Raw genomic sequence first — 21,233 nt, forward strand, 5'->3', positions numbered from 1 at the left:
AATGTGGACTCGTCAGACCACAGAACACTTTTCCACTTTGCATCAGTCCATCTTGGATGAGCTCGGGCCCAGCGAAGCTGGCGGCCTTTCTGAATGTTGCTGATAAATGGCTTTTGCTTTGCATAGTAAAGTTTTAACTTGCACTTACAGATGTAGCGACCAACTGTAGTTACTGACAGCGGTTTTATGAAGTGTTCCTGAGCCCATGTGGTGATATCCTTCACACACTGATGTTGGTTTTTGATGCAGTACCGCCTGAGGGATCAAAGGTCCGTAATATCATCGCTTACGTGCAGTGATTTCTCCAGATTCTCTGAACCTTTTGATGATTTTACGGACCCTAAGTTCCTTGCAATAGCTTGTTGAGAAATGTTGTTCTAAAACTGTTCGACAATTTGCTTACAAATTGGTGATCCTCGCACCATCCTTGTTTGCGAATTACTTAGCATTTTTTGGGAATTTGTTTTTATACCCAATTATTGCACCCACCTGTTCCCAATTAGCCTGCACACCTGTGGGAAGTTCCAAATAAGTGTTTGATGAGCATTCCTCAGCTTTATCAGTATTTATTTCCACCTTTCCTAACGTCTTTTTCAAGTGTTGCTGGCATCAAATTCTAAGGTTAATGATTATTTGCAAAAAATAAAAAATGTTTATCAGTTGTAACATCAAATATCTTGTCTTTGTAGCATATTCAACTGAATATGGGTTGAAAATGCAAATCATTGTATTCTGTTTATATTTACATCCAACACAATTTCCCAACTCATATTGAAAAAGGGTTTGTAGAACAAAAATAATAATATCACTTTTTCAGCATCCAGGCTACATTTTGGACGACACATTCCCGACACACTATTGTGTTTTTTGGGGTCCCCGTTGACATACAATAGATGATAATATGTGCAAGTGCATGAGTACTGTAATCACCCCTGCCTGTAAAGTCAATGATGTTTATGAGACAACAGGCCACACTTTTGTGAGACATAGTGCATATTAAGACGCATCGGTGCCTGATGTGGAAAAAGACAAGCATGCAACCCTCCTTCCTATCTCTCTCTCTCTCTCCCCCTTGCTCTCTGTCTCTCTCTCTCTCTCACACACACACACACACACACACACACGCACACACACACACACACACACACACACACACACACACACACACACACACACACACACACACACACACACACACACACACACACGCCCCTCCCACTCTGGTCAATGGATTTTGGGCATGCTTTAAGACCCTCGTGTGAATTCAGTATAGTCAATGGAGGAAGCTGCCGACACACACTGCCGTGGAAACACTCTGTGAGACCCTAATCCATGCGCACAGACCCTCATTTCAGGTAAATTGTCTTTTTTTTTGTATTCATATCGTCATGTACTGAAGAGCATTATTTTGTAGCTTATCAGGATTATTTTGAAAAAAAGTTCATTCAAATAATTTACATATCTCTTGGGTTTTGAATCAGACCAACACATCAATAATAACCTAAATTGGGTTATTTATTAATTTTTTAAATTGTATTTATTAGAAAAAATATATACATATAACAATCCATTTTACTCTTAGAGATTTACTGTCTATTCTATGCTGCAGCTGTTACATATACTGTAATATTGTACGTGGTAATTGTTATATATTGTATATTTGATATAAACATATGATATAATATATATATATATATATATATATATATATATATATATATATATATATGCAATCCAATTCCAAAACCAAACCTGACCCAGCAACACTCAGAACTGCAATAAACAGAGCAATTGAGAGGAGACACAAACGCGACACAGAACAAACCAAAAGTAGTGAAACAAAAATGTTTTTTATCAACAACAGTATCAATATTAGTTATAATTTCAGCATAGCAGTGATTAAAAATCCCTCATTGACATTATCATTAGACATTTATAACAATAAAAAAAAGAACAATAGTGTCACAGTGGCTTACACTTGCATCGCATCTCATAAGCTTGACAATATTTTCACAAAGATAAAATAAGTCATATTTTTGGTTTGTTTAATAGTTAAAACACATTTAAATTATTGCAATCAGTTGATAAAACATTGTCCTTTACAATTATAAAAGTTTTTTTTTTTAAATCTACTACTCTGCTAGTAGTAGACATTTCTACCGCTTATTCCCAAAAGGGAATAAGCGGTGAAAAATGGATGGATGGATGGATACTCTGCTAGCATGTCAGCAGACTGGGGTAGATCCTGCTGAAATCCTATGTATTGAATTATTAGAGAATCGTTTTGAATCGGAAAAATATCGTTTTTAAATCGAGAATCACGTTAAATCGAAAAAATCGATTTATAATCGAATCGCGACCCCAAGAATCGATATTGAATCGAATCGTGGAACACCCAAAGATTCACAGCCCTACTGTACATATATTATGTAAATATTATGTATATATGAACGTTGTCTGTCTATCTGTGTTGGCCCTGCTATGAGGTAGCGACTTGTTCAGGGTGTACGCCGCCTTCCGCCCGAATGCAGCTGTAATAGGTTCCCGCACCCACCCGTGACCCCGAACGGGATAAGCGGTAGAAAATGGATGGATGGATGGATTATTAATTTATTTTTGAAATTGTATTTATTTGAAAAAAAAACATACATATAATAAACCATTTTACTCTTAGAGATTTACTCTCTATTTTATGCTGCAGCTGTTACATGTACTGTAATATTCCATCCATCCATTTCCTACCGCTTATTCCCTTTGGGGTCGCGGGGGGCGCTTGTGCCTATCTCAGGTACAATCAGGCGAAAGGTGGGGTACACCCTGGACAAGTCGCCACCTCATTGCAGATATACTGTAATATTGTACATGGTAATTGTTATATATTGTATATCTGATATAAAAATATGATATACTATATCTGTATATATCCTATACTGTACACATGTAAATATTACATATATATATATATGAATGTTGGTTGTCTATCTGTTTTGGCCCTGCGATGAGGTAGCGACTTGTCCAGGGTGTAACCCGCTTTCCGCCCGAATGCAGCTGAGATAGGCTCCAACACCCCCGCGACTCCAAAAGGGACAAGCGGTAGGAAACGGATGGATGGATGTTACATTTTAATATTGCGTTTAGTTTATTTTATTATTATATACTTACACTTATTCCATCTTTTCCATCATTTGTAACTGAGCTACTGTGTGGAACAACTTCAGCAACTTGAGGGTTCCAGGTTCGATCCCCGCTTCCGCCATCCTCGTCACTGCCGTTGTGTCCTTGGGCAAGACACTTTACCCACCTTCTCCCAGTGCCACCCACCCTGGTTTAAATGTAACTTAGATATTGGGTTTCAGTCTGTAAAAATGCTTTAAGTCACTAGAGAAAAGCGCTATATAAATATAATTCACTTCCCTTGTGCATCATTAAAGTTTGTCAAAATTTTCTACCGCTTGTCATAATATTTTTAAATACAAACCCTGTTCCCATATGAGTTGGGAAATTGTGTTAGATGTAAATATGAACGGAATACAATGATTTGCAAATAATTTTCAACCCATATTCAGTTGAATATGCTACAAAGACAACATATTTGATGTTCAAACTGATAAACATTATTTTTTTTGCAAATAATCATTAACTTTAGAATTTGATGCCAGCAACACGTGACAAAGAAGTTGGGAAAGGTGGCAATAAATACTGATAAAGTTGAGTGATGCTCATCAAACACTTATTTGGAACTTCTCACAGGTGTGCAGGCTAATTGGGAACATGATTGGGTATAAAAACATCGTCCCAAAAAATGCTGTCTTTCACAAGAAAGGAAGGGGCGAGGTACACCCCTTTGTCCACAACTGTGTGAGCAAATAGTCAAACAGTTTAAGAACAACGTTTTTCAAAGTGCAATTGCAAGAAATTTAGGGATTTCAACATTTACGGTCCATAATATCATCAAAAGGTTCAGAGAATCTGGGGAAATCACTCCACATAAGCGGCAGGACCGGAAACCAACATTGAATGACCGTGACCTTCGATCCCTCAGACGGCACTGTATCAAAAACCGACATCAATCTCGAAAGAATATCACCACATGGGCTCAGGAACCCTTCAGAAAACCACTGTCACTAAATACAGTTTGTCGCTACATCTGTAAGTGCATGTTAAAGCTCTACTATACAAAAAGCGAAAGCCATTTATCAACAACATCCAGAAACGCCGCCGGCTTCTCTGGGCCCGAGATCATCTAAGATGGACTGATGCAAAGTGGAAAAGTGTTCTGTGATCTGACGACTCCACATTTTAAATTATTTTAGGAGATATTCGACATCGTGTCAACTGGACCAAAGGGGATGCGAACCATCCAGACTGTTATCGACGCAAAGTTCAAAAGCCAGCGTCTGTGATGGTATGGGGGTGCATTAGTGCCCAAGGCATGGGTAACTTACACATTTGTGAAGGCACCGTTAATGCTGAAAGGTACATACAGGTTTTGGAACAACATATGCTGCCATCTGAGCGCCGTGTTTTTAATGGACGCCCCTGCTTATTTCAGCAAGACAATGCCAAGCCACATTCAGCACGTGTTACAACAGCATGGCTTCGTAGTAAAAGAGTGCGGGTACCTTCCTGGATTGCCTGCAGTCCAGACCTGTCTCCCATCAAAAATGTGTGGCGCATTAGAAAGCGTAAAATACAACAGCGGAGACCCCGGACTGTTGAACGACTGAAGCTCTACATAAAACAAGAATGGGAAAGAATTCCACTTTCAAAGCTTCAACAATTAGTTTCCTTAGTTCCCAAACGTTTTTTGAGTGTTGTTAAAAGAAAAGGTGATGTAACACAGTGGTGAGCATGCCCTTTCCCAACTACTTTGGCACATGTTGCAGCCATGAAATTCTAAGTTAATTATTATTTGAAAAAAGTTTGAACATCAAATATCTTGTCTTTGTAGTGCATTCAACCGAAAATGGGTTGGAAAGGATTTGCAAATCATTGTATTCCGTTTATATTTACATCTAACACAATTTCCCAACTCATATGGAAACAGGGTTTGTATATATATAATACATAAATTATGTTGGTTCTTTTAAAGACCGGGTGTGTAAATAATAGTTTCCAGCACATTCACAAATGTTGCACTTTTATCGCAGCTCCCACGCTCCCGGCCGCAGGTGGATGCAGGCAACAGGCGCGGGTCCTTGGATCAAACCGACCCGTCTCGGCGTGATGTTACACCAGCATGAGGACCTCGAGGCGGCGAACGACAGCTGCCCAGGTGCAGCCTGTAACGCCACATTGGCGGAGGACGCGCTCCAGCTGCCCACCTTCTCCACGGCCGCCAAGGTGCGCGTCATCATCACCTTCAGCCTGTGCGCGGTGTCGGCCGTGTGCAACCTGCTGGTGCTGTGGGCGGCCGGCAAAGGCGGCAGGCGCAAGTCCCACGTCAGGATTATCATCATGAACCTGACTGTGGCCGACCTGCTGGTCACGTTCATCGTCATGCCCGTGGACGCCGTGTGGAACATCACCGTGCAGTGGCAGGCAGGAGACGCCGCCTGCAGGCTGCTGATGTTCCTCAAGCTGGTGGCCATGTACTCCTGCGCCTTCGTCACGGTGGTTATCAGTCTGGACAGGCAGTCAGCCATCTTGAACCCTCTGGGCATCAGGGAGGCCAAGACCAGGAGCAAGATCATGCTGACTGTGGCCTGGACCATGAGCGTCTTCCTCGCACTTCCTCAGGTAGGGCAGCTGGGCGTCTTTTTTGTGTCGATTCCAAACTTTTTTTTGCTGCTCAAAGTCTTGTTGCAACTCGGAAATTCTGACTTTTCAATACGAGCAGATCAATCCAAATTCCGATTGATATTTTTTAATTTTATTTTACACATTCTTGGACACAGTAGGATATTTGGGGAAACATCTAGAGCAGGGGTCCTCAAGTACAACTCTTGAAGGTCCACAAATGTTATTTTGAAACAGGCTGCGTCCGTTTATTATCGGTCAAGCTTAGAAAGTAGCAGGAGGTAGGCATTAGTTTAACATTTTCTTAAAATTAACACAAATAAAATACATATCCAATAGAATACATGAAATATTTTCTTTGAAACAAAAATAATAAGTTCAGTTTTAACAAAAAATAAATACTTTTAAACACAACCCTCCTATCCCCGCTAAACAAATGACCTCAACAGATCTCATTCATGTGCAAATATAACTATGGTACAGTACATCCCCATTGTGTAAAACAAAGCTGCTCAATGGGAGAATTGGGCTCTTGGGGTTGAAGCCAAGACTTTGAACTTTGGCACAAAAGGTGTGATGGCCAGACGGAGACACTGATCCAGGTGTTCATTTGTCAGTCTGCTGCGGTACTTGTTCTTCACAATGTTCATTGTAGAGAAGGCAGACTTACAGCTGTATGTTGAGCCAAACATTGTGAGGATGTGACAGGCCGAGGGAACTTGGAAGGAATGACCAGCTATGACCAGAAAATGAAGGCGTCACACTGAGCCTCTTTCAGTGCGACACTTTCTTGGAAGTCAATGAGCTCAGTCTGCAGTGAAGCAGCTCTGGCGCATGGGAAGACTTGTTTTGCTTCTGCAGAGAACGCACTCACATTTCTGATCAGGAATGGGTTTTCAATGAACAACAGGACTTGTTTTCCCAAAATGAAGCGATCAAAGCGAGTCTTGAAATTTGCAATGAGTTTTTTCAAGAATTCCAAATGGCACTGATGATCTCCTTCTCATTTGGTCAGTTCCAGAAGTTTGGGGAAGTGGAGAAGTTCCTCCTGTAGATACACAGTTTAAATATATATTAGGAACAATGCTTAAAAATAGGTATGAATTATCAAGTGGAAGAAAATAGTGTGTGGTAGAAAATAATAATAACCAATTAGTTACCTGTATGTCACTTTTGAAAAGCTCCAGCTTCCCCTGGAAGGCACAGACTTCTGATATCAGCTCCCACATTGTGTTCTTCTTCCCCTGTAGCTTGAGATTTAGATCATTGAGATGGGAGGTTATACCAGCCAAAAATGCCACAGCTTCCATTTTCCCAGCATTTTGCAGAAATTCCAAGAACTGTTTTACTTTTGCGCTATTTTGCTGGGACAGAAACAATTGCAGCTCTTCTCTAATGGCCCAAAAACACTCCAGGACCCAGCCTTTGCTGAACCATCTGACGTTGTTGTGCACGAGCAAATCATCAAAGCAGCATCTACCTCTGTTAGGAATGTGGGCAGCAAGCGGTGCTGCAGTGCAGATGATGCTCTCAAGAAGTGTATGAGTTTCATCATTGTTGTCATGATTTCAGAGTACACTTCTCCAAGATTTGCACAAAGGACAAACTAGTGGATTATCAATCAATCAATGTTTATTTATATAGCCCCAAATCACAAATGTCTCAAAGGACTGCACAAATCATTACGACTACAACATCCTCGGAAGAACCCACAAAAGGGCAAGGAAAACTCACACCCAGTGGGCAGGGAGAATTCACATTCAGTGGGATGCCAGTGACAATGCTGACTATGAGAAACCTTGGAGAGGACCTCAGATGTGGGCAACCCCCCCCCTCTAGGGGACCGAAAGCAATGGATGTCGAGCAGGTCTAACATGATACTGTGAAAGTTCAATCCATAGTGGCTCCAAGACAGCAGTGAGAGTCCCGTCCACAGGAAACCATCTCAAACGGATCAGCAGCGTAGAGATGTCCCCAACCGATACAGGCGAGCGGTCCATCCTGGGTCCCGACGAGCGGTCCATCCTGGGTCTCGACTCTGGACAGTCAGTACTTCATCCATGGTCATCGGACCGGACCCCCTCCACAAGGGAGGGGGGGACATAGGAGAAAGAAAAGAAGCGGCAGATCAACTGGTCTAAAAAGGAGGTCTATTTAAAGGCTAGAGTATACAGATGAGTTTTAAGATGAGACTTAAATGCTTCTACTGAGGTAGCATCTCGAACTGTTACCGGGAGGGCATTCCAGAGTACTGGAGCCCGAACGGAAAACGCTCTATAGCCCGCAGACTTTTTTTGAGCTCTAGGAATCACTAATAAGCCGGAGTCTTTTGAACGCAGATTTCTTGCCGGGACATACGGTACAATACAATCGGCAAGATAGGCTGGAGCTAGACCGTGTAGTATTTTATACGTAAGTAGTAAAACCTTAAAGTCACATCTTAAGTGCACAGGAAGCCAGTGCAGGTGAGCCAGTACAGGCGTAATGTGATCAAACTTTCTTGTTCTTGTCAAAAGTCTAGCAGCCGCATTTTGTACCAACTGTAATCTTTTAATGCTAGACATGGGGAGACCCGAAAATAATACGTTACAGTAATCGAGACGAGACGTAACAAACGCATGGATAATGATCTCAGCGTCTTTAGTGGACAGAATGGAGCGAATTTTAGCGATATTACGGAGATGAAAGAAGGCCGTTTTAGTAACGCTTTTAATGTGTGACTCAAAGGAGAGAGTTGGGTCGAAGATAATACCCAGATTTTTTACAGAGTCACCTTGTTTTATGATTTGGTTGTCAAATGTTAAAGTTGTATTATAAAATAGAGGTCGGTGTCTAGCAGGACCGATAATCAGCATTTCCGTTTTTTTGGCATTAAGTTGCAAAAAGTTAGCGGACATCCATTGTTTAATTTCATTAAGACACGCTTCCAACTGACTACAGTCCGGCGTGTTGGTCAGCTTTAGGGGCATGTAAAGTTGGGTGTCATCAGCATAACAGTGAAAGCTAATACCGTATTTGCGTATGACGTCACCTAGCGGCAGCATGTAGATGCTGAAGAGTACAGGGCCAAGGACCGAACGCTGAGGAACTCCACACGTTACCTTAACATAGTCCGAGGTCACACTGTTATAGGAGACGCACTGCATCCTATCAGTAAGATAAGAGTTAAACCATGACAGGGCTGAGTCCGACATACCAATTCGTATTTTGATACGCTCTAATAAAATATTATGATCGACGGTATCGAAAGCAGCGCTAAGATCGAGGAGCAGCAACATAGATTACGCATCAGAGTCCATCGTTAGCAATAGATCATTAGTCAATTTTGCGAGGGCTGTCTCAGTCGAGTGATTTGCCCTGAAACCGGATTGAAAGGTTTCACATAGATTGTTAAACGCTAAGTGCTCATTTAGCTGCTCTGCAACAATTTTTTCGAGGATTTTCGACATAAAGGGAAGGTGAGACACCGGTCGGTAGTTTACCATGAGGTCAGGATCGAGGTTAGGTCTTTTAAGGAGAGGATGAATAACCGCTTTTTTGAATGCAACGGGAACAGTGCCCGAGGAAAGTGATAAGTTTATAATATTTAGCACTGATGGACCTAATAATACAAAAAGCTCCTTGATAAGTTTCCCAGGAAGTGGGTCAAGTAAACATGTTGTTTGTTTTATTCCATTTACACGTTGTAACAATCCTTCTAATGTTATTTCATCAAAACGAGAGAAACTATTTTGGATATTTGCAGTATCCGCCGTATATACAATCGTATCTGTGTTACTATAACCCCGTTGTAACTGGGACGCATTGTCTTTAATCTCCTTTCTAATAAGTTCAATTTTCTTATTAAAGAACTTCATAAAGTCATCTGCCGAATGGGTGGAGCTTCTGGAAGGAGTCCCTTGTTGGGTTAGCGATGCTACTGTACTAAACAAAAATTTTGGATCGTTTTTATTAATGCGGATGAGATTTGAGTAATAATTTGTTTTAGCTAAGGTAAGCATGCGTTTATAAGTTATTAAACTATCACTCCAAGCTTGATGGTGCACCTCAAGTTTAGTCGTGCGCCATTTGCATTCCAGCTTTCTACATAATAATTTCTGAGCTCTAGTTTCTTCAGTAAACCATGGCGTATGCAGTGATAAGATATCAGGCCATGGTGGTGTTCTCTCAGACGCGGAACCAGTCCCTTCTCTCTCCCCAACATGGCTGGAGCTCCATCAGTAGCAATGGACACAACTTTCTTCAGATCAATCCCTTTTTCATTCAGCATTTCTGATATTGCTTTATAGATGTCTTCTCCCCTTGTTTGTCCACTGAGGTTTGCCTGGCCCAAAACTTCTTCAATAAACTCCCCCTTTTCCTCATCATAATACCTCACAAACACCAACAACTGAGCATTGTCAGTGGTGTCAGTGGACTCATCCACCGCTAGGGATATGCACTCTATGTTTTTTATTCCATCACAAAGCTGCTTGGACGAATCACCAGCTAGTATTTCAGTATGTCTGGTATCTGTGGCATCAGAGAGTGGGATTTGATTTTTTTTAGCAGTCATTTCCTCCTTTTCTTTGCCTTCAAACATGGCACCCATCACTTCAGTCAAGCATTCTTTAACTATTTCTGCACCAAAGAATGGCTTCTTGTGTTTACCCAAAACCCTTGCCACTCCGAGTGAGCACTCTGTTGCTATTTGTTTTTGTGTCATAGATTTAACAAAACTCTTGCTTGATGTTTCATATGACTTTTTCAGCCTCGTGATTTCTTTTTTTCTTAGCTCTGAATCATGAGGAAATGTCTCTTCAATATTCGCGGTGCTCTTTCAGATAGTGGCGTTTCAGATTTTCACTTTTCACCAGAGCAACAGTACTGTTGCATATTAGACACATTGGTCTGGTACTTAAAGTAGGTAGGATGAAAACATATTGCTCTGTCCATTCTTCTTTGAAACGTCGGTTTTCCCCGTCCACCTTTCTTTTACCAGCCTGAGCCAACTTGGAGCATGCCATTGTGATTTGATTCACATTCAGTGACTGACGAGTGAACAGTTAGCGAAGTAGCGATACGAGACAACTGTGTGCCTGCAGCATAAGGTTCCATGCACTGTGCCTGTAGCATGAGCTCTGTATGACACAGGTGGTAACAGCCCATCAGCGCGTCGTGATAGAGATGACAACCCATACCCCGGAATCAGCCAATTAGAGTGGCGTTCTCTCACTCTCACTCCGTCTCTCTCTCTTTCTCTCTCTGACAGAGAGGGAGAGACAGAGAGAGAGAGAGAGAGAGACGGAGTGAGTGAGACACGGAGAAGTGTAAACGAAACGTGGAGATATTTGACTAAAAACAACAAAGAACGTTGACTTGCACTAGCGATAATTCAAAGATAAATACAATTATTATATATTTTCTATAATAATTATAATTCTAATTATATATATATATTAGGGCTGTGAATCTTTGGGTGTCCCACGATTCGATTCAATATCGATTCTTGGGGTCACAATTCGATAATATATCGATTTTTTCTATTCGATTCTCGATTCAAAAACGATATTTTTCCGATTCAAAAAGATTCTGTATTCATTCAATACATAGGATTTCAGCAGGATCTACCCCAGTCTGTTGACATGCTAGCAGAGTAGAAGATTAAAAAAAATATATTTTATAATTGTAAATGACAATGTTTTATCAACAGATTGCAATAATGTAAATGTTTTAACTATTAAACGAACCAAAAATATGACTTATTTTATCTTTGTGAAAATATTGGACACAGTGTGTTGTCAAGTTTATGAGATGCAATGCAAGTGTAAGCCGCTGTGACACTATTGTTCTTTTTTATTTTTTTTTATAAATGTCTAATGATAATGTCAGTGAGGGATTTTTAATCACTGCTATGCTGAAATTATAATTAATATTGATACTGTTGTTGATAATATTCATTTTTGTTTCATTACTTTTGGTTTGTTCTGTGTCGTGTTTGTCTCCTCTCAATTGCTCTGTTTATTGCAGTCCTGAGTGTTGCTGGGTCAGGTTTGGTTTTGGAATTGGATTGCATTGTTATGGTATTGCTGTGTAGTGGTTTGTTGGATTGATTAAAAAAAAAAAAAGAAAATCAAAATAAAAAAATAAAAAAATCGATTATTTAAAAATGAGAATCGATTCTGAATCGCACAACGTAAACGATTCGATTCGTATTCGAATCAATTTTTTCCCACAACCCTAATATATATATATATATATATATATATATATATATATATATATATATATATATTTTTTTTTACTATAATTCGTGCTGGCTCCGGACATGGACTGCGGTCCGCCTGTTGAGGATCACTGATCTAAAGCATTTGAATGAGAATTAATTGCTGAATAATGTAAAATGTCAGGACTAGGGATGATGTTTGTTAAGAAATTGTTGAGTTCGAGCCCATTATCGAATCCTCTTATTGAACCGATTCCTTCTCAAATCTCTTCTCGAATCTGTTGTGGTAGTGTTTATATGCGTGAAAGCAGACTCCAGAGACTTCATGTAAACTTCACACAGCTTCCTTTACTCGTTCTTCTTCATTCCCTTAATCCCCACAATACACTCAACGGCGCCCCCTCTGGACGCTATGTGATATTGTACTGAGCATTTGTACATCCCCCCCTTTTAGCTTGTAAACCTCTTTTCTTTATTTTAAACATAGAACTGTTTCAAAATGAAATAATTCCAAAAGGATAGTTACTTATATCGTATTCACCAGGTATTAATAACTGAGTATATTCAAGTCCCATTCAATAACATTAATACCCAACATAACACACATGTTTTTAGGAACAACAAACAAGACTAGGGAAAACTCTCTGGTCAATTAGCATGTTCATAAATCCAGTCTATCTGGAGGATGGGAAACTCTTCCCGACCTGGTCACTGTTTCACCTCCATCTGTCTGCCTTTGGACAGTCTCTGACTCATCCGGGCAGGATAAACCTCTTTCTGGGAGCACTGTCAGGTGAGCCCTGTTTCGTCTTAAGCTCCCTTGGTCTGTTTCTACATTGTACAACCTTGGTGTTGAAGCCGGTCCCTGGACAGTAGCTGTTGTCTGCGCTGTTTTAATCCACACTCTGTCCTGGAACCAGAACTGGTAAGTCTTTAGTCCTGTGTCTCAGGTTGAACGACTCTCTCTGCTTCACTTTTAGTTCTTTGTCTTTTTTCCTGAAAGCTCTGAGGTTTGGCCAGGCTGGTTTCAATGCTTGAGGAGCGATAGGAACTGTTGATCTTATCCTCCTCCCCATCAACAGCTGGGCTGGGCTTAGACCGTGAGCCAGTGGTGTAGCTCTGTAAGCCAAAAGAGCTTTCTGAGGGTCTGCACTTTTGTTGAGCAGCTGTTTGACCGTACGGACAGCTCTCTCTGCTTCTCCGTTGCTCTGGGGATAGCGAGGGCTGCTGGTCGTGTGGTTGAAACCATAGTCCTGGGCAAAAGTGGCAAAATCTGTGGAAGAAAACTGTGGCCCGTTGTCAGTCACCAAGATTTCAGGCACTCCAAATCTTGCAAAGATTACCTTGTGTCGCTCCACAGTTGTAGATGTTGTCAGGGTCGGGAGGTTTGCTACTTCAATGTATCGGGAGTAGAAGTCCACCACCACGATATAATGTCCATTTTTCCACTGAAAGATATCAGCCGCCACTTTTTCCCATGGTTGTGCTGGTAGGAGTGTGGTCATTAACGATTCTGTCTGTCTGTGAATATTGGCAACAGATTTCACACCTTTCCACCATCTCTTTAATCTGTCTTGTTATCCCTGGCCACCATAGGGATCCTTGTGCCCTTGCCACACACTTAATCACGCCCTGATGGCCTTCATGCAACCTTTCCATCATTTGCTGTTGCATGCATGCAGGGATCAGAATCCTCGTTGCCTTAAGGAGCAAGCCCTCTGCCATGTTGATATCGTTCCTCTCCGACCAGAATGGCAAAAAATGCTCAGGAACGCTTCTCCTGTGAGAGGGCCAGCCTTTTTCCGTCAATGTTTTCAGCTGCCTGCAAACACTGTCTGTGCTCTGAGCTTCTTTGATGCACGCTAGTTTACTGTCAGTGGCAGGGAGATAGTGTAGAATGTGATCAATGTATGCACAGCATTCTTTCTGCAAGCTACTATTGGCCTCTCTGGCCTCCATTCCCAGGGGAGCTCTTGAGAGAGTGTCAGCAGTGACGAGTTGTTTTCCTGGGACATGTATGATTTTGTAGTTGAACCTCAACAGTCTTAGCCTAAATCTAAGAATTCTTGGAGGAAGATCATCCAAAGACCGAGATCCAAGCAGCGAGATTAAAGGTTTGTGATCGGTTCTCACTGTGAATTCCAAGCCTAGCAGATATGAGCTGAGTCGCTCACAGGCCCATGTTGCCGCTAGTGCTTCTTTTTCTATTTGCGCGTACTGGATCTCTGTGGGTGTCAGGCTCCATGATATGCACACAACAGGTCTCCACCTACCATCTGTCTGCTGCTGCAGGAGGACCTCCCCAAGTCCATATAACGACGCATCTGCCGATACGAATGTTTCTTTCTTAGGACTGTATTGTGCCAGGACTGGAGGAGAACTCAGCTCTTTTTTAATTTTTTCAAAGGCTATTTTCTGTTGTGCGTCCCAGGTCGGTGTGCTGTCACTTTTTAACAGGTCACGTAGGGGTTTTGTGAGAGCTGGTAGACTAGGTGAGAACTTGCCAACATAATTCACCATTCCCATGAACCGGCGGACTTCCTCCACATTGCGAGGTTCTGGCATGTTTTTAATGGCGCTGATTTTGTCTGGATCAGCCTCGATTCCTGATGCGCTTATGTTGTGTCCAAGGAATTTCACTTTTACCACTGAAAATTCACATTTTTCATTGAGGGTGAGGCCCGCTTTTTCACACCTTTTCAGTACTTCCTGCAGCCTTTCATCGTGCTCTTTTTTGTCTTTTCCATAGACTAAGATGTCATCTGCATGGCACAGAGCGCCCTTTGCTCCTGCGATTATTTGTGAGATTCTCAGCTGAAAATGCTCAGGCGCGGAAGAGATGCCGAAGGGGAGCCTCTGAAAGCAATATCTTCCCAAGGGGGTAATACAAGTTGTTAAAGGCTGTGATTCTTCATGTAGAGGAACTTGCCAGAAACCAGATGTTGCATCTAATTTCGAAAATACTCTTGCCCCCTCAAGCTGTGCCAGTGTCTCATCAACTGCAGGCAGTATGTGTCTCTCTCTGCACACGCTGTCGTTAAGTCGGGTGAGGTCCACACAAATACGAGGTTTCTTATTTGGCTTGGGGACCACTACCATCCCCGCTCACCATTCAGTTGGTTCCTCAATTTTTCTTACGACCCCCATTGCTTCCATCCTGTCTAACTCTTCTTTAACTTGTTCTTTCATAGGTAATGGAACTCTGCGCGGGCCGAGAGAGCATAAGGAACTGCTTCATTCTTCAGTTTTATCTGGTAACTTCCTTGTAGCTTTCCAAGCCCTAAAATACTTTTGGAAACATAGCTCTGTATTTATGGCTCGCTTCTTGTTTCTCTTCCTGTACTGAAGCTACCTGTTGAACCAGGTTCAGCTTTATTAAAGCAGGAAGTCCCATTAGTGGCATCACCAAGTTTGTCACCACATATACATCCTGCCTTATTTCTCTTTTTTCTGTTTTAATGTGTGCTTTCATGATGCCCAAAACCTTCAATGGACAGTTATCTGGACCTTTAATCTTCTTAGGTGGTGTCTTCAGCCTGCCATTACGTGCTCTCAAGTACATAGCAGATGGAATAGCTGTAACTGAGGCTCCTGAGTCCAGGTTAAATGTTACCTTATTTCCATTGAGGCTGATTTATTTTAACCATTGCTCTTCAATTCCTTCTGTGTTAACTGTCCCCATGAAAGCTATGTCTTTTTCTGTGTTGCTGTCCACTATATCTTCCACTCTTTGAGATGATCTGCAGACCGCAGCGAAATGTCCCTTTTATTGCATTTTCGACACTCTGCCTCTTTGGCTGGGCACAGTTTCCAGGGGTGTTGTGGCGCTTTGCCGCACCTTCTACATTTCTCCTTATAGTATGTCTTGTTTACAGTGCTTGGCTTGAACGTAGACTGCTCTGGTCTGCGTGGGAGAGCTTGTCTATATTGTGCTTTCCCTCTGTTTGTGTTTATGGCATCCACATTAGCACCTTTAATTTCTGTGTGTCCCCCTCGTAGCAGTTGCTGTTGTTTCTTTATTTCTTCCTGCTGTCTGACCTGGGTTATTGTTTTTGCCAGCGTCAGGTCTGGGTCCAACTGAAGTCTCTCTGACAGCCTGGAGTCTCTTATCCCGACCACTATGCGGTCTCTTATCATTTCCTCCTTTAAAGCACCAAATTTGCAGTGTTCTGCCAGCTTATGCACATCTGTGATAAAGTTCTCTGCAGACTCACCTTGTTGTTGCTGTCTGCTATTAAACTTTGCACGCTCATAAATGACATTGTGCTTACCGACAAAATGTTCATCAAATGCTTTTGTCACCTCGGCATAGACTGTCTTCTGTTGGTCGCTTAGTGGTAACGTAGTGAAAATGTCGTCACTCTTTTCACCCATCACATACAGTAGAGAGTTGACCTGAAAGCTGTTCTCTTTTCCGCTCAATCCTGAAGCCATCCTGAAACTCTCGAACCGTCTCAACCATTGCGGCCACGAGCTGGGCTCCTCGAAGTTGAAGCTGCCAGGAGGCGCGATGGAGAATATTTGATCTGTCATCTCCGGTCCTTATCCGGGCTCCGATGCAGATCCACTGCTCTCCGTAGCCTAGCGTAGCTTAGCCTGCCGCCGGCTAGGTAAACAATGACGACCTCAGCTGGACTATTTCAGCCACACTTCTCCCAACTACACCTACTTTTTACCCACAGTAGGTTTGCCTACTTCTGACACCATGTTGTGGTAGTGTTTATATGCGTGAAAGCAGACTCCCGAGACTTCATGTAAACTTCACACAGCTTCCTTTACTTGTTCTTCATTCCCTTAATCCCCACAATACACTCAACGGCGCCCCCTCTGGACGCTAAGTGATATTGTACTGAACATCTGTACAGAATCCAGATAGGTTGTTGTGTGTGCACTGAGTTCCAAAAGCCATAGATGTTATATGACTGGGCCAGCACGCTGTTTATATTGTAGCATCCAGAAGAAGTGCACACCAAGTCTGACGCTCTTTTTAAACTTTTGAGCAACCTATACTAACACAGCTGAACTTCTCTCATTCCTTCCACACGCACGTCTATCCTCACTCCTCATTTTGGCAACAATAACGCATCGTCCTTCTTGCCAATCACCTTACAGGTGTGCTACGTTCACAACAATGGGAACTCTGATTCACTCACTCAAGAACACAACATCAACCTCAGCATGTCGTTCCACTATGGAGAAAAAGCGGACGTGACTGAGGACAGCATGCGGCCGTTATAGGGTGAAGGTTTCAGGTGAGAGAGGACGCTGAAGGCACGCTGCGCCTTATTTATGCATTAAATACAGAAATAGCACCTGTAACTGACACGGCGCCTTTTAATACGGTGCGCCCTATGGTCGCGAAAATATGGTAAAGTGGCTTCGATAACAGGAACCAGTTCTCAAAAAGGGATTTGAATCCATGGAATCGGTTCTTTTTTTATCGAACAATTGGGAGGACCAGTTTCGAACACCAACCCCTTGTCAGGACACTTCATAATATTTTTTTCCCAGCCGAATCTTGCTCAGTCACTAATCGGAATATAATCCGGGATAGGTAACGAACCCAGTACTTTTTTTGGCAGTGGTTGTCCTACCGGGCAACGCTTCATGAAAAATACAACGGTGCCATGTTTCGGTAGAGATTAAAGTAAAAGTTAATCAATCAATCATCAATCAAAGTTTATTTAATAGGCCTAAATCACGAGTGTCTCAAAGGGCAGCACAAGCCACAACGACATCCTCGGCTCAGATCCCAGATCCCACAGTTAAAGTATCAATCAATCAATCAATGATTATTTATTATTTAAAACACTAGTGTCTCAAAGGGCTGCACAAACCACAACACAAACCACAACGTAAAGTGAAGTGAAGTCAATTATATTTATATAGCGCTTTTTCTCTAGTGACTCAAAGCGCTTTACAGAGTGAAACCCAATATCTAAGTTACATTCAAACCAGTGTGGGTGGCACTGGAAGCAGGTGGGTAAAGTGTCTTGCCTAAGGACAAAACGGCAGTGACTAGAATGGCGGAAGCGGGAATCGAACCTGCAACCCTCAAGTTGCTGGCACGGCCACTCTACCAACCAAACTAAATGACATCCTTGGTAGAGCCCACTAATAGTCACACATGCACTAGGTGTGCTGAAATTACCCTCTGGATTTGACCCATCCCCTTGTTCCAACCCACAAAATTAGCTGTTTGTGATAACTGCTGTCCAGTTGTTTAATCTTATTTTACTATCACAATTCTGAGCTATTATTTGAAGGTATGACATCAAGTTGCAAGTCCAGGATGATAAATGGCAGTAGTGTATCGTTTATGGTGTGTTTTTTTGTTGCACTCTAAAAGTGTTAATACTGTAAGTATTGTACTTATTACACACCAGCTGTTTGAATGTAATGTGCATTTAGTTGTAGTTTTCATTAACAAATTTGGAGGTGTTAAAATTACCATGTAAAATTTTTATTGCTATTTAGTAGCTTGTCGGTAGCAAAACCAATGTATATTAGCATCAAGCTAGCACATTTTTGGATAAGCGGAGCGTTACTTTACTCACGTTGGCACATTTTGAGTCGATTTCTTTGTTTGCATTAAGAATTGCTTCGAGGTAGTTTGGTTGAGTCCATTCTCAGTGATGCAGGAGTGATCGCCACACGCCAAAGTGCAAAGACGTGACGTCAAGCACAATCTAAGCTGCTCAGTGGCCTTGTGGTTAGAGTGTCCGCCCTGAGATTGGTAGGTCGTGAGTTCAAACCCCGGCCGAGTCCAAAGACTATAAAAATGGGACCCATTGCCTCCATGCTTGGCACTCAGCATCAAGGGTTGGAATAAAGGGGTTAAATCACCAAAATGATTCCGGAGTGCGTAATGTGATCAAACTTTCTTGTTCTTGTCAAAAGTCTAGCAGCCGCATTTTGTACCAACTGTAATCTTTTAATGCTAGACATGGGGAGACCCGAAAATAATACGTTACAGTAATCGAGAAGAGACGTAATAAACACATGGATAATGATCTCGGCGTCTTTAGTGGACAAAATGGAGTGAATTTTAGCGATATTACGGAGATGAAAGAAGGCCATTTTAGTAACGCTTTTAATGTGTGCCTCAAAGGAGAGAGTTGGGTCGAAGATAATACCCAGATTTTTTACCGAGTCACCTTGTTGTATTATTTGCTTGTCAAATGTTAAAGTTGTATTATTAAATAGAGGTCGGTGTCTAGCAGGACCGATAATCAGCATTTTCGTTTTTTTGGCGTTAAGTTGCAAAAAATTAGCGGACATCCATTGTTTAATTTCATTAAGACACGCTTCCAACTGACTACAGTCCGGCGTGTTGGTCAGCTTTAGGGGCATGTAGAGTTGGGTGTCATCAGCATAACAGTGAAAGCTAACACCGTATTTGCGTATGATGTCACCTAGCGGCAGCATGTAGATGCTGAAGAGTGCAGGGCCAAGGACCGAACCCTGGGGAACTCCACACGTTACCTTAACATAGTCCGAGGTCATACTGTTATGGGAGACGCACTGCACCCTGTCAGTAAGATAAGAGTTAAACCAAGACAGGGCTAAGTCTGACATACCAATTCATGTTTTGATACGTTCTAATAAAATATTATGATCGACGGTATTGAAAGCAGCGCTAAGATCGAGGAGCAGCAACATAGATGACGCATCAGAATCCATCGTTAGCAATAGATCATTAGTTATTTTTGCGAGGGCTGTCTCAGTAGAGGGATTTGCCCTGAAACCGGATTGAGAGGTTTCACATAGATTGTTAAACGCTAAGTGTTCATTTAGCTGCTCTGCAACAATTTTTTCGAGGATTTTTGAAAAAAAGGGATGACAGTCAGAAGAAGAAACCAGAAGTGATACTGTACTACAACAGAACAAAAGGAGTGGACACAACAGATCAGATGGTTGGCATCTACGGAGAATACGGAGGTGGCCCATGGTGCTCTGGTACAATATGCTGGATATTGCCACCCTCAATGCTTACACCAACTTCACTGCAGAACACTCTGGTTACATGGGTGGTGTCACCAATGCACGCCGACTATTCATCAAGGAGCTGGGCAAAGAGCTGCTCATGCCACATATGAAGAGCCGCATGGAGGGCACACCCACCAAAAGCATATCATACAGGCAATGGGAAGACGCGGGATAGAAAAACAAACCATAGTCAACACCCAAAGTGAAGAGGACATAAGACAGAAGGGCGTGGCGAAGAGGAAGAGGTGTGCGATCTGCCCATCTGCCAAAGACAGAAAAGTCAGCTGGTGTTCGCAGTGCAAGAAGCCTGTGTGCAAGGAGCACAAACGCACAGTGGTAATGTGTGCTACATGTGAGGAATATGATAACTAACTAATAAAAAATAAAAGAATCATAAGAACTGAATTGATAATTTTATTTTACGTTGGTCTAATTCACAATTTTAATTTTGTTACTGCCAGATGTTTGCCAAAATGACAAATAAACAGGTTTCAAATTATAAATGTATGATTTTTTGGCCCAGATCACATCTAAAATAAGTATTTGAAGTAAAATATTATTGTAATATGCCTTCATCCATTTTTAAATCGCACTTGCATTAAGGGTAATTTTTGACCCATGTGTGTAAACTTGATGTAGTATTACAACAAATACTTTTGTTCATAAGGTATGGTAAGAAAAATACAAATAAAGATTTGTGTTAATTAAAAACAAGATTTTTAAAGGATACTTGAATTATTAGATTATAAAATACATTGATTTCAAAATATACAGCAAAGAAACACTCAGGCAGCATGAAATAACATGGGAAATTGATGCGGGTCATTTTTGACACATGTTGTGCATTAAAAGGGGTGTGTATATGTTATGCATCAAAGGGTTGGACATTATTATTTCTAAATGACTGTTGAATCCCACGGAATGTAAGGCAACATGGCATTGTAGACTTGTGTACCTCTACTACAAACAAGATAGCAACTAGTGTTTCCGCGGCTCCCAAGAGTCTGACATCTATTGCAAATTTGCCGTTTGTCTCGGAGGAAACGGAAAAAATATACTGTCAAATCAGCTAAGTATGTCTGCAGAGTTGTTGCTATGGTAACATGTCAAAATGTGAGTCACGTCGTGGTACGTCAGTAGCTCATCGAATAGTAATAACAATAGATTACATTTAGTTAGCGCTTTTCTTTGGACTAGATAAGGGGTCCCCAAACCACGGCCCGCGGGCCGGGTACTGCCCGCCAACGTCCAACATCCGGCCCACTGAAATTATAATTTTTTGTATTATTATTTTAAATCT

General features: G+C 41.8%; 1 protein-coding gene across 2 annotated transcripts in view; it reads left to right on the top strand.

Moving 5' to 3' along the window:
* Positions 1-1,279: 1,279 nt before the first annotated feature.
* Positions 1,280-21,233, top strand: part of gnrhr4 (gonadotropin releasing hormone receptor 4) — a 148,057-nt gene continuing 128,103 nt past the window's right edge. For both annotated transcript variants that reach the window (XM_061894797.1, XM_061894799.1), the window contains exons 1-2: positions 1,280-1,355; positions 5,151-5,739. In XM_061894797.1, the coding sequence (XP_061750781.1) occupies positions 1,333-1,355; positions 5,151-5,739 (612 nt within the window). In that variant the 5' untranslated portion in view covers positions 1,280-1,332. The remainder of the gene's footprint in view (positions 1,356-5,150; positions 5,740-21,233) is intronic.

The sequence above is a fragment of the Nerophis ophidion genome, linkage group LG03, assembly GCF_033978795.1.
Source record: "Nerophis ophidion isolate RoL-2023_Sa linkage group LG03, RoL_Noph_v1.0, whole genome shotgun sequence".
Taxonomy (NCBI): Eukaryota; Metazoa; Chordata; class Actinopteri; order Syngnathiformes; family Syngnathidae; genus Nerophis; species Nerophis ophidion.